At 45.2% G+C, this 12,806-nt stretch overlaps 1 protein-coding gene across 1 annotated transcript in view; it reads left to right on the top strand.

The window, feature by feature from the left end:
* The first annotated feature begins 613 nt into the window (after positions 1-613).
* The window catches only part of GXYLT2 (glucoside xylosyltransferase 2), a 78,710-nt gene continuing 66,517 nt past the window's right edge, over positions 614-12,806 (top strand). The window contains exon 1 of the mRNA XM_061128064.1: positions 614-888. Coding sequence (XP_060984047.1) covers positions 614-888 — 275 coding nt within the window. The remainder of the gene's footprint in view (positions 889-12,806) is intronic.

The following is a 12,806-nucleotide window of genomic DNA, read 5'->3' as shown; positions in this document are numbered from 1 at the left end:
CTCTGTAACTTCTTTAGACTCTATGGAGCTGGAATCATGTTAGCGTACAGCCAGGCCTTGCAATCGCCAGGCCAGACAGGGATGTCCCGGCCTCATCGGACTTGTGGATAGCTGCGCGAGTGCGTGGACAGATGGATAAAAATAAATGACGGGGGAAATGCATGGGATAATGAGGGAATACAATGAACAGGGGATGGAATGGAAGAGTAAGTGAGTGAGTGAAATGAGGAAGTAAACGGGGGAACGGAACGGAGTGGGAGAGAATGGGTCAGTGGATGGGTGGATGGATGAAGGAGTAAGGGGCTTTGAGGCGGCCGGACCAGAAGACCGAGCGCCTAGCTGCCGGCGGGTGGGCGGACGGGCAGCTACTCCACACAGTACGGTAGGCGCGGGCTGCCCCTCCTCGGGCCGGCTCACGCCTCCCCCTCTCTCCCTCCCTCCTCTTCCTCCTCCGTCGCGCGCCCGCCCGCCCGTCGGCCGCCGGGACCCCAGTCCCCGGCGGGCGGGCGGAGGAGGCGGCCGCCGCGCGCCGCTGCCCTCGCCCCGCCGCCCGGGGCGCCGCGATGCTCAGAGGGGCCCGGCCGCCCGGGGGCCGCCGCCGCCGCGCCGCACCATGAAGCTCCGCAACAAGGCGGCGGCGCTGCTCCTGCTCGCGCTGGCCGCGCTCCTGCTCGCGCTTCTGTCCCTGCGCGCCGGCCGCGCCGCACCCGCAGCGCCCCTCGCGCGCCCCGCGTCCACCCCGCCGCGCCGCCCCGCGCCGGCCCCCGCGCGCCTCCCCGGCTGGAGCGCCCTCCCGGGGGCCGGCCCGAGCGCTCGTCGGCGCCGGCCTCCTCGTCTGCGCCCCCGAGCCGGCCGTCGGGGCGCCGTGAGCCTGAAGAAGTCGGCGAGGTGAGTCGTGGCAGCCCCGGAATCCCATCCGTGGACCCGTGTCTCCCTCCCTCCAGCCGTGTCAAGGCCAAGGGAGGCTGTGGGCTGGAGGGGCAAACTCCAGGTTCACCCACCGGCTGCCCACTTTTACGTCTTACCCTGCTAGAAATGAAAAATCGTCTTCTTGGAATCCTGTTAACAGCGCAGTGCTAGTCATCACGTACCTTTTGGAAAGGGAAGTGTCAGGGGAAATGATTGGCATGTTACATTCTTAACTGTCCGGGCAAAAGCGTATATTTTCATTTTTCCAAACTTGCGCCCTTTCTCAAAAGCCATCGCGATGCAGGAATGCTTTATCTAACGCTCATATTTCACTGGAGATTTTTTTTTTTTTTTAAACCAAAAACTTAGATCTGATTGAGTTGGAGAAGTTAGATTTTTGCTAAGTACTGGCTGTCTCTTATTGAACCTCGAATTCCCCTGTGGTTAGAACAGAAGAGGCACTCTACCTGAGGGTGTTAAGAAGAAGTGTTCTCCCAGGAAGGAGTGATGCGTGGCACGGGAAAGACAGTGTGGCTTTGCTTGTTACTCCTTCTTTTTCAGACTCCTGTATGGTCAAGAGTCCTGCAAGGAAAACATCTTAGCCTTCAACATTCTGTTTGATATCCTCTTTCTCTACACAGAGCTTAACCCGCCACAGCTTTTCATCAGAGCGTTTTATCTTTGGCCTTAGGGTTGCTGGAACGCCTGCAGGTTAGGGATTTGCGTTTATTTCCTTTGTTGTGGAGAGAGCTTTTTAACAATCCCCCTGGCTTGTAACCGTCTGTTTCCTCTACCCTTTTGAGGCTGTTGATGTTTCTAACTGCCAGTTGCGGCATCCACCTTTGCTGGGCTCCCTAAAGACTTGAAGCGACTGGAAGACTTCTTTTTGACTATAGTGACTAAATCTGGTTTGACGTTTTTACTATGAGAGAGAAGTCAGGAGACCTCAGTGAGTAGCTGTGTCAGCTTTTGTTTCTCTTCTGCCTGATAAGAGATGTACAGATGAGTAGGGATGAGTTTCAGGGGCAAAATCCCCAATGACCTATAGAATTGTTTTTGAGTACTTGGAACCATTTATAACCTCTTATGAATGTATTTGCTCTGTAAGGATATTTCTGTTAGGAACTAAATAGGGTTTTCCCTCCTAGGTACTAAGGTTTCTTGTAATGGGTTCTAATACAATTTAACTACAAGGTTGCTGTGATTTGTAAGTTGATGGGACAACTTGAAAGATAATAAGATTGGACACCATTTGTCATGGCTAACTTTACAAGGCATAGTGTTAACCTCAGTGCATTAAAAGTCATTATTAATGCAGATTATGTTTCTTAATTACACCATCGGTACCATAACCCTATAATGGTGGTTCTCCCAGAGTGCTCTTTGAACCAGCAGCACCAGTTTTACCTGGGGCTTTGTTAGAAATGCAGTCTTACCCTTCCCTTCTTCCACCCCACCCCTAGACCCTCTAAGTAAGAAATCAGGAGGATGAGGTCAGTAATCTGTGTTTTAATAAGCCCTCCTCTTGTTTCTGATGCACACCGAACTTTGAGAGCCTGCTCTAAGTAAGCACTAATCAAGCACTAATATTATCCCCATTTTACAGATGAGTAAAATATTACACAGGTTTAACAATTTGTCTAAGTTTCCAAGGTGAGGTTAAATATCCCAGCAGTCTGGGTCCAGGTTGAGCCCTTTAGTACTAGTCCACATGTCATACACGAGGCTTGCCTGCATTCATCATTTTCCTGAGATTTTTTTCTAAAGAAATGTGACCAATTTTTGGAACTGTCTTCATCCTTCAAGGTGTTGGGAACACTGGGGCAGCATCTTCTTGTCTCTATCTGAACAAATTGGCTCTGACTCAGAAGAGATCACGAACAGAATCCAAATGGATGTTTTCAGGAAGGACTATTTCCATGAGCAACAGCACCTCCTGAAGTCATTTTTCTTCTGAACATATCTTGTAGATTATCATGGAAATCATGGCCAACACCATAAGAATAAAAAACAAAATTTTGAAAGTCAGGAAAGAATGAAAAACAAAAAAGCCACAGGAAGTCTCAAATGCATAAATGTGAATGCTCAAATGCATAAATGTGAAAGTCCTGTGGCAAAGTTGACATTTTTGGGGCCTTCTTAAGGTTTCTCTTGCTACCTGGACGGGAATGGTGACAGAAGCAGTAAGGGAGCAGGGGGCAAGATCTTTGCATGGACGCCTTTGTTGCCTTCCTAATCCTGCCTGGGTTAAATTTTTGTGGTTTAGGAGGAATTTCATTTTAGGGAGGGAAAAGTAAGCCTCATATTTTCAGAAAATGAGTGCTTTAATCTCCTGATGTGGCTAGAATCCAGAAGAGATGAAGGCTACATGCATGATCTGGTATCTCGGGCCTGGGGAGTAGTCAGTAGAAATTGTGGGGCTGGATGAGACCCAGTCCACCACCTGCTGACCATCCTTCCAGGGCTGCACTGCTTCCTGCAGAGTCGTGGTATAAGTGAACTCCCGCCACGTCAGCTCAGCAAGCATGGCATTCTCCTTCCACATCTTGTTTTCATTTCAGAGACGTTTCCAGGGATTTGACTAAGTTAGCAGGCAGACCCTACAATTTTATAAGTAGTCATTTGTATGCAATCTGTCCTGTGGTGGGCTCCCCTTTCCATAAATATAAAGGCAGGAGGTGAGGTCTGAGTTTTAGGTCAAGGGTGGAATCTGAAAACGGACACCACACTCTTAAGTAGCGGTTCCAGGGCACAAGAGAAATGAAATCTTCCTTCTATTTTGGTTTTTTTTTTTTTGGTGATTTAGACCTGGCTGACTTCCAAAACAAATTTGAGACGACTAACAGTAACTGACACATATACAATAAGGCCATTGAAATACTTATGAAACATGAAAAGTCATAAAGAGGAGGTGGGAAATAAGTACTGTTTGTCTGAGACTAAGGCCTCTATTGTTGTGAGGATTAAGTGTTCAATTTATCTCTAAGCTTCCTGGCAGCCATGTCAAAAAGGGAACCATGATGGCCTGTGTTATTTTCTTTGAATGATAAGAGGAAAAGTTTATCAAGAGGGATCATTTTTTTTTTTCATGGAACTGAATCCTAAAATGAGAACCTTACATTAGAATTGATTTCAGAAGACTGTCTGTCCAGCATGCTTCTGAATACCCTTTGAGCCTGCCTACAGAAGAGGAAGTTTAATATAACTGCCCATCATTGTGATAGGAAAAAGAATTTGTCATCTGGAGTCCACAGGATTGGGTTCTATTCTGGAACCATTTCACCCTAATTTCTATATCGTTCAAATGAGAGTCGATCCACAGATTTTCTAAGATCTCTTTCAGCTCTGCCATTTGACCGTCCTGTGATGAGATCATCAAGTTCAGCTGCAAAATCCCAGCAAGGACTGTTGCTTAGCCCTTTGTGCTGTGTCTTGCAAAATCACTGTTTCTCATTTATTGGCTGTAACCTAGAACTCCTGCGGATTAGTCAGCCTCCACCCTCTCCTGAACTCCTCTTCTTTGTCTTTTGCGTTAGCCTGGATAGTGCTGTTTTCTCTAGAAATATGGCTTCTAAGGGAGACTTGGGATTGTCTAAGCCCCTCTGTGATTTTATTCCGCAGTCATTCAGCAGATGTTTATTGCACATGTGTCCTGAGTCAGGTACTTATTGTGCAATGGGAGGTGGAGTTTGAAAGAGGGATGACAACACAAAAACACATTACATATTTGGCAGCCTCCACAGCTGCCCCAGTGAGAGGAGGCGAGCATATTTGCTCATCAAGACACAGCACTTTCTGCAGTTCCCTTTGGTCTCTGAGAGAAGTCGTCTCAGAGGGTTCAAGCCTGAATAAAGGTCTCACTAAAGAGGGACTATGTTATACAGCAAAATGCCAGGCCTGTGGCCAACCTATAATTAACTGGTCACCCCAGAGCACATTATAGACCTCCAGATCTTGAGGACCATCTATGATACTTGGTCACTGTGACTGCAGATTCTACTTTCACATTCATTTTTGTTGATTGCTCCCTGAGACCCCTCTTTCACCCTCTCCATGAATTCATTTAGAAAGTCCTCTTGGTTTTATCTCAAAATATAACCCCAGTCCCACCATTTCTACTACTTTCGTGGTTACCACCCAGCTCCTGAACACCGTGGTTTGGCCTGGACCGCTGGAGTAGCTTCTCTTTGACTTGGGGTGTCCACTCTAGCGCCCTCTACAGTCCATTTTCTATACAGCTGCTGAAATAATCTTAAATAATGTGACAGAAAGTTTGCTGGCTCCAGTCACTAACTTCACATCATACACAGTAAAATTCAGTTTCTTAGTGTGGCCTTTGAACCCTATTTCAGGCCCATTTAGCTCTCTGACCTCATCTCCTATCCCTCCCCATTTCACTCACTCTGCTTCGACCACTCTGGCCTTTAAAAACACTCATTCTTACCTCAGCATTGCTTACTTTTTCCTATGCCAAAATGTTCTTTGCTCCTATCCTTGTGTGGCTACTAGCTTCCCCATTTCTTTCAGGTCTATGCTTTCAGGTTTTCACCTCAGAGGAGTCTTCCCAGCTGGGACCCTGCCCATCATCCTCTACCTCCCCGCTCTTTAGTGTTTTTTTTTTTAATAGCACTCATCATTATATGAAGATACTACTTTGCTCCTTCCCCCTTCATGCACGCTTCATATCTTGTTAATCAATGTAGAGCTGGCACCTAGAACAGAGATGAGTGTCAGTGGGTACTCAGTAAATATTTGTTGAGTGAACTAATGAATGAATGAATGAACAGCACCCCCCCCCCTTATGCCAGCACTATACTAAGACTTTGCTTCTATTATTAAATTGCATATTACTTAATAATATTCAAAACATTCTTATACCTTTTAGAGAGGATCTCTAATAGTAGCATCCTTTCAAGAGAGGGAATATTTTTCTTTTAATAGGTTTTAATTTTTTTAGAGGGCTTCCCTCATAGCTCCGTCGGTAAATCATCTGCCTGCAATGCAGGAGACCTGGGTTTGATTCCTGGGTCGGGAAGATTCCCCTAGAGAAGGGAATGGCAACCCACTCCAGTATTCTTGCCTGGAGAAGTCCATGGACAGAGGAGCCTGGCAGGCCATAGTCCATGGGGGGGTCCAAGAGTCAGACACAACTTAGCGACATTTGTGGAAAAGTTGGGGAGTATGCAGGCCAGAGGGTTCCCATGTATCTTGTACCCAGTTTCCTCTCTGATTAAAATCTTACACTGGTATGATACATTTGTTATAATTTACCAAATAATAGCAGTACGTTATTACTAATGTTTGGTGTATTTAGATTACCTTAGTTTTTACTTAGGGCTCTTTTTCAGTTCCAGGATTTTATCTATGACATCACGTTACATTCAGTTGTCACATCTCTTTGAGCTCCTCTGGGCTGTGGCAGTTTCTCAGACTTTCCTTCTTTGTTGATGACCTTGAGAGTTCTGAAGAGCACTAGTAAGGTATTTTGTAAGATGCTTCACTATTGGAATGTGTCTGATATTTTAGTCAGTGTGACTCTGGGGCTATGAATTATCAGGAGAAAAACCATAGACGTATAGTGCCATTTCATCCCACCATATCAAGTATATATACTATCAACGTGAATTACTGTTGGCGCTGGTCACCTGGCTGAGATAGTGTTTGTCAGCTGTCTCCATTCTCGACTTACTCTTTCCCTGTCTCCATACTGCACTCTTTAGAAGGGCGACACTGCACAACGGCCACGTAAGGAGTGTGGAGTTCTGTCCCCCCTCCCTGAGGATGGACCGCCTGCTTAATCACGCAGTCATGTCCAAGTCTTTGTGACCCCATGGACTGTAGCCCACCAGGTTCCTCTGTATGGGATTCCCCAGGCAAGAATACTGGAGTGGATTGCCATTTCCTTCTCTAGGGAGTATGGAATATCTGTATATAATTTATTTGAAAGTCTTTTTTGTGTGAGCTATTGTGTTTCTTCTCCCCCATTTATTAATTTATTCAGTCATAAGTCAGTATAGCATCATAGATATTTTATACTCTGAGTTACAATGCAACATGACTTAATTTTGTTGTTGAAATTGTTTCAGTTCAAGTCATTAGTAGCTCTTACTGCTGCTATGGGCTGCTATGGGCTTCTTACTGCTGCTAAAGGGCTGCTATGCCCTTTAGACATACTCCCATCCCTGTGTTTTGGTTTTTTGTTTTCATTCTTGGCTTTCTGGGCACTTTCTTACTCTCTGGCGCTATAAGAGGCTGCAGGCTCACTTCCTGTGTTTCCTGCTTCAGTCATAAAATCAGTCATTTCTTCCAGGAGACCTGATTTCTCTCATTGGAAAGTGGTATTAGAAGCCAAGATGTGGATACTCAATATGTATGTTGCTACTGGGGTGTCATTTCGTTTAGCCCTCACAGCTGAGAGAGCAAAACATATATGTGTGTACTAACCTATGTATGTGAGGTGACTTCCCTAGTGGCTTGGACAGTAAAGCGTCTGCCTATCATGCGGGAGACCCGCGTTCAATCCCTGGGTTGGGAAGATCCTCTGGAGAAGGCAATGGCAACCCGCTCCAGTACTCTTGCCTGGAAAATCCCATGGATGGGGAGTGTGGTGGGCTACAGTCCATGCGCCCGCAAAGAGTCGGACATGACTGGGAGACTTCACTTTTCTCTGTGTAAGTTAAACATGGATTTATACTTAATGTCTCCAACTGTAGTCCACTACCACATGGATCATTCTAACCTCTTTTCCTTGATTCTCTGGGAGAGGGAGTGTTTTTATTACCTAGAAGCACCAGCGAAAGTTTTCTCCCATCTTATTGGCTTTGTTTGGTTTAAATGCCTACAGTGTGGATGAGGAAATGAAAAGGAATAGAGGAGTGAGATGGGATCAGCTAATTAATTTAAACCAAGCGAGGTTCACCACTTAAGTTAGGGATGAGGCCAAATATGCCTGAACTGTGGGGTGGAGATAAAGTAATAGACGTTGTTGTTGGCTCCTGACCTCTATTTTCCCATCCCACCCCCAGATTGACAGTGAGGTATACCTCCAGGCAATGGTCTAAACCTACCGTAACATCCCCATCCATGCCATAGTGTAATCTTTTTATATCCAGGACCAAGATAGCATTTCATTTCTCTGGCAATAGTTACTGATCTTACAGGGGTTACATGACCCAAGCTGGCCTAATCAGCCAGAAGGACTTATTTTATGTTAGTGGACAAAAGACTTTATCCTCTGGATATGAACAGGAAAATTAACAGTCCCAGTTGTCACTGCCATCCTCAGAAAACCAGCCTTGACTGAAGTCATCACTCTGGGCAGTAGAGAAAGATGAAGACTGTGGATCCTTGTGGATACTGCTCAACCCTGAGAAGCACAGCTCTGCAGGCCTGACCCTTCTTGAAGCCTCCTGTTCCAAACTGCAGTTGAGATTTCCATTATTTGCAACCAAAATCCTCTCCCGCCCTGCCATGATGTGCCATATGTGGCATCCTGCTTCCCTGACCAGGGTCATACCTGCATACCCTGCATTGGAAGTGCAGAGTCTTAACCACTGGACTCCCAGGGAAGTCCCTAAACTCCTTTTAATGGAACTAGATGGTTCTTTACATCACAACCTAAGTGCTATTGATGAAGAAAAAAGGGGAACAGCTACAGGGCCACACAGGAAATGAAGGTCCCTTACACCCTGGAGCTGCCATCCTGTGCCCTTGACCTTGTCCCAGGCAGCAGGTGATTCCGGGATAAGTTCCTAAGCCAAATTAGAGCCTTTGAGGGGTGGGGGATTTAAAAAATTGGGATCAGAGAGGCAGGATAAGGGAAAAGTATTTCTAGTGGCTGGAACTAGAAACTCAGGGACTGGCAGCTCTGTCTCTGCCGTGGAGAAAGCTGGAGAGTTCATGGACCCAGGATAACAAGGAGGGTTGAGAAGCAATGCCAAGCAACTGGGGTGGGGGTGGGCTGGGTGCTGACATAGTTCCCAAGGCCAGCTTCTGCCCTCTGCTGGCTGTTCTGGTCCATCGTGTCCGACTGTGACCCCATGGACTGTAGTCTGCTGGGCTCAATTCTCCAGGCGAGAATACTGGAGTGGGTTGCCATTTCCTCCTCCAGGGAATCTTCCCAACACAGGGATCGAAAACGGATCTCTTGCATCTCCTTCAATAGCAAGTAGAGTCTTTACCACTGCGCCACCTCGGAAGCCCTAATCCCTGTCCTAACTTCCATGAATTGAGTTTCTGTCACTCACCACCGAAGAATTCTGACTGATGTAGATATGTCGCACCTGATTTTAACACCTTTAGAAAGGTTCATAACTAGTGGCCGTATTGACGCTTATCCTCCTAGAAACTCACAAGAGAGATCTCTTGGAAGAAAATTGAGAACAGATTTGTTTTCTTTGAAAATACTTCTCTTCATGTTATAGTTTACTGTAAGAAAATAAGACGTAAAGTTTTTTGTCATATCTATCTTGTGGGTGTGTGTGTGCTCAGTCGTGTCCGACTCTTTGCGGTCCCATGGACTATAGTTCACCAGGCTCGTCTGTCCATGGAATTCTCCAGGCAAGAATACTGGAGTGGGTTGCCATTTCCTACTCCAGGGGATCTTCCCCACCCAGGGATCGAGCACGCATCTCTTTCATCCCCTGCATTGGTGGACATATTCTTTACCACCAGCACCACCTCTTATCACCACTTAAAATGCTTTTTCAAAAAACAAAATAAGAGGCAGGCTTGAAGATGGAATTCATGTTCCTCTCTAGAACTTCCCCAGCACTTGATATATTTTATATCATGAAATTTTGAAAACTGCCCCAGAAAGAAGAGTTTCTTGATTCGATGCCTTTCTTTGGATTCCGTGCTATTTTGGCAGCCAAGAGCAGCTGCGGTGTGTTTGAGGGTGCTCTTTAGGTGCCCGCTTCCCCCCAACCTCTTTTAGCAACACAGAAAACTGTCATCTTCTGGTAAATACTCAAAGCTGCACAATTTAGAGTCCAAGCTTTCCATAAGTAGGAGGCAATAGAGAACACATAATTTAAAATGCAATTTCCTTTTATATGAGAGAGAACTGGGGTCCAAAGAGCTAAAATAATAATAACGTACATAAAGCAGCAAGCACAGGCCCAGCTCATGGAGATCCGTCAGCATGTGACATGCTGTTCTGGGTACTGTTCTCATCCTGGTTGCTTTATTATTTAGAAACTGAACCCTAACTAGATCCAGCTGACTGGCTGTGTGGCTTTGAATGAGTCAGTGCTCCTCAGCAAATCTAGGCTTTCTCCTAAGTTCAAGGAGGAAATGAAACAATGTGAGTCAAATGCTGGCACGGAACCTGCAACATGAGAAGCTCTCAGCAAATGTTAACCGGAGCTAAGATGTGGATTCAGGCAGGCTTTTCACTGGGTTGTGTCTTGAGGAAATGCACACAGCCTCTGTGTATAGCGAATGCTATCCTAACTCAATGACCTGGTCCTTAGGAAAAGCTGGGGAAATAGATGGAACAGCTTTCCCTGTCTCTGGTAGAATTGGGTGATTTTTCTGGAGAGTTTGAGAACCCCAAAGTCTGGCCATCTATAGCTTTGACTTCTGCTCAAGGGCAGAAAAGCTATTGTTTCTGAGCTTAGAAAAGCAGAGGGTAAGTGAAGAGTTTGCAGGAATTAGGCAGTGTCTTCAGGAACCAAAATGCAGGATTTTGTCCACAGACACTGCTCTTCAGGAGCCTGTGTTTCTGCTTGGGCTTGAACTCTTGCTCTGCTTTCTTCTCTCAATTTTGTGGGAATTACAAGGAGCCAGTTGTTTGACCGCTGCTCCAAAGTAACAGGCCTTAGTGTTCAAGTATCAAATATCATCCCTCAGGAGAAATGGGGTAATGGACTTCGCTGGTAAAGTCTGAGGAGTTTAAAAAGTGTGCAAACACTTCAAACCTGATTTGCAATAATTGAGTATTGACCTGTTTTTTGCTGCTGTGCCTTGCCTATTTTGAGCATGGGTATAAAGGATTTAGAGAAAAATGAAGGCTTCTGATGCCTCTAAGTTATATTTAATAATAGTGATAATTAATGATAGCATATATTTATTGATGACTTAAAACATTCCAGGTACTATATAAAGCATTTTGCCACATTATTTCATTTAATCTTCATAACAATCTAAGAGACTGATACGGATATTGGATAGGTAATACTGTTTAGTTGGAAGTGATGGAATCCCAGCTCCTCAGCTTAATCATAATCATATCACTTAATCATAAAAAGGGATTTACTAGCTCATAAAACTGTGAGATCAAGTAAAACTGCAAAGGAGATCAAGCTTCAGTCACAAATGTATCCAGGATGTCTGTCTTGTCTTGCTTGTTTAGTCACTCAGTCATGTCCGACTCTTTGTGGCCCTTTGGAGTGTAGCCCAGGCTCCTCTGTCCATGGGATTTTTCAGGCAAGAATATTGGAGTGGGTTGCCATTTCCTGCTCCAGGGGATCTTCCCAACCCAGGGATGGAACCCATATCTCCTGTGTCTCCTGCATGGCAGGCAGATTCGTTACCCACTGAGCCATCTGGGAAGCCCATCTGACCATCTTGCCTCTATTTTTTAGCTCTGCTTCCTTCCGTGTGGGCCACACTTGTAGGTCAGCTTTTTTCTGTGTGATAGTTCCAACAGATCTGGACTTGTGTCCTCCTCCTTTAGTAACCTTGAAGGGAAAGACTTCATCCAGCAAGAGTCCCGGGGCTGCCTCCACTGCTCTGGCTTGGATCCCATACGCACCCAATCCCTGATGGCCACACCTGGGGGGGAGGATATTTCAGCCCATCCCAACCTCATGGACTGAGAACTGAGGTTCCCACCAAAGAAAACTGAGGTGTCCTTAGCAGAAACACCTGGAAATGGATGCTAGTAAGAAACAAAAGCAGAGAACCACTGGAATCAATAAGCCCATTTTACAGATGGAAAATCTGAGGATTAGAGATGGTGAAAGTGTTGGCCCAAGAGATGGAACAGCCAAGTCACAGGCTTAGAATTTGAAGCCAGGTCTATGTGCAACTAGATCTATATTGCTTTTTTTTTTTTTTAACTTTAGCAAGGAAGGGTATTTATTGGTTCACATAACTTGAAAGTCCAGTAGATATACTAGCTTCAGACATGAGTTGATCTTTGCTTACAACCACCCTGTATTTGAGAACAAATCCTGAAATTTGAACTCTTTGCTTGCTTTCCAGAATCCCTTTGAAGAAGATACCTTTAATTAAATCTCTTTTCTTTAACTTTGAAAGTTGTTGATTTTTATAAGGGAAAAAATAGATTATAAAAGTCATCTCATTTTTAATGCCTTCTATATATCTACATATTTATAAACACATACCCACATATATTGGTTATATCTCTGGAAGGTGGTATCTGCCTGTGTGCTCAGTCATGTCCAACTCTTTGCAACCCCATGGACTGTAGTCTGCCAGGCTCCTATGTCCATGGAGTTTTCTAGGCAAGAATACTGGGGTGGGTCACCATTTCCTCTTCCAGGGGATCTTCCTGACCCAGGGATTGGACCCATGTCTCTTGCGTGTCCTGCATTGGCAGGCGGATTCTTTCTTATTGCACTACCCGGAAAGTGGTATACCAAAATGTTAACAGAGGTTATCAAATTGGGTACCCCCTCTTTTACTTGTCTATATTTTGCATTTTTTATGCTAAATATATGCATTACTTGCATATTGATGAAACAATTTAAAGTATATTAATTATCATAAAAATTAAAAATCCCTTATTGGCCTAAGGCATAAGAAGATGGAAATCCGTTGGGGAAACTACTTTTCCTCCCTTTAGGTTGGTAGGTCCTTCATGCTCTTTTTTGGGGAATGAGATAGAGGTGCCCATTCACAGAATATATAATCCACACTCTTCTCCCTCA

This window comes from Dama dama, chromosome 24, assembly GCF_033118175.1.
Source record: "Dama dama isolate Ldn47 chromosome 24, ASM3311817v1, whole genome shotgun sequence".
Taxonomy (NCBI): Eukaryota; Metazoa; Chordata; class Mammalia; order Artiodactyla; family Cervidae; genus Dama; species Dama dama.
This window is presented reverse-complemented; position numbering and strand designations above follow the sequence as displayed.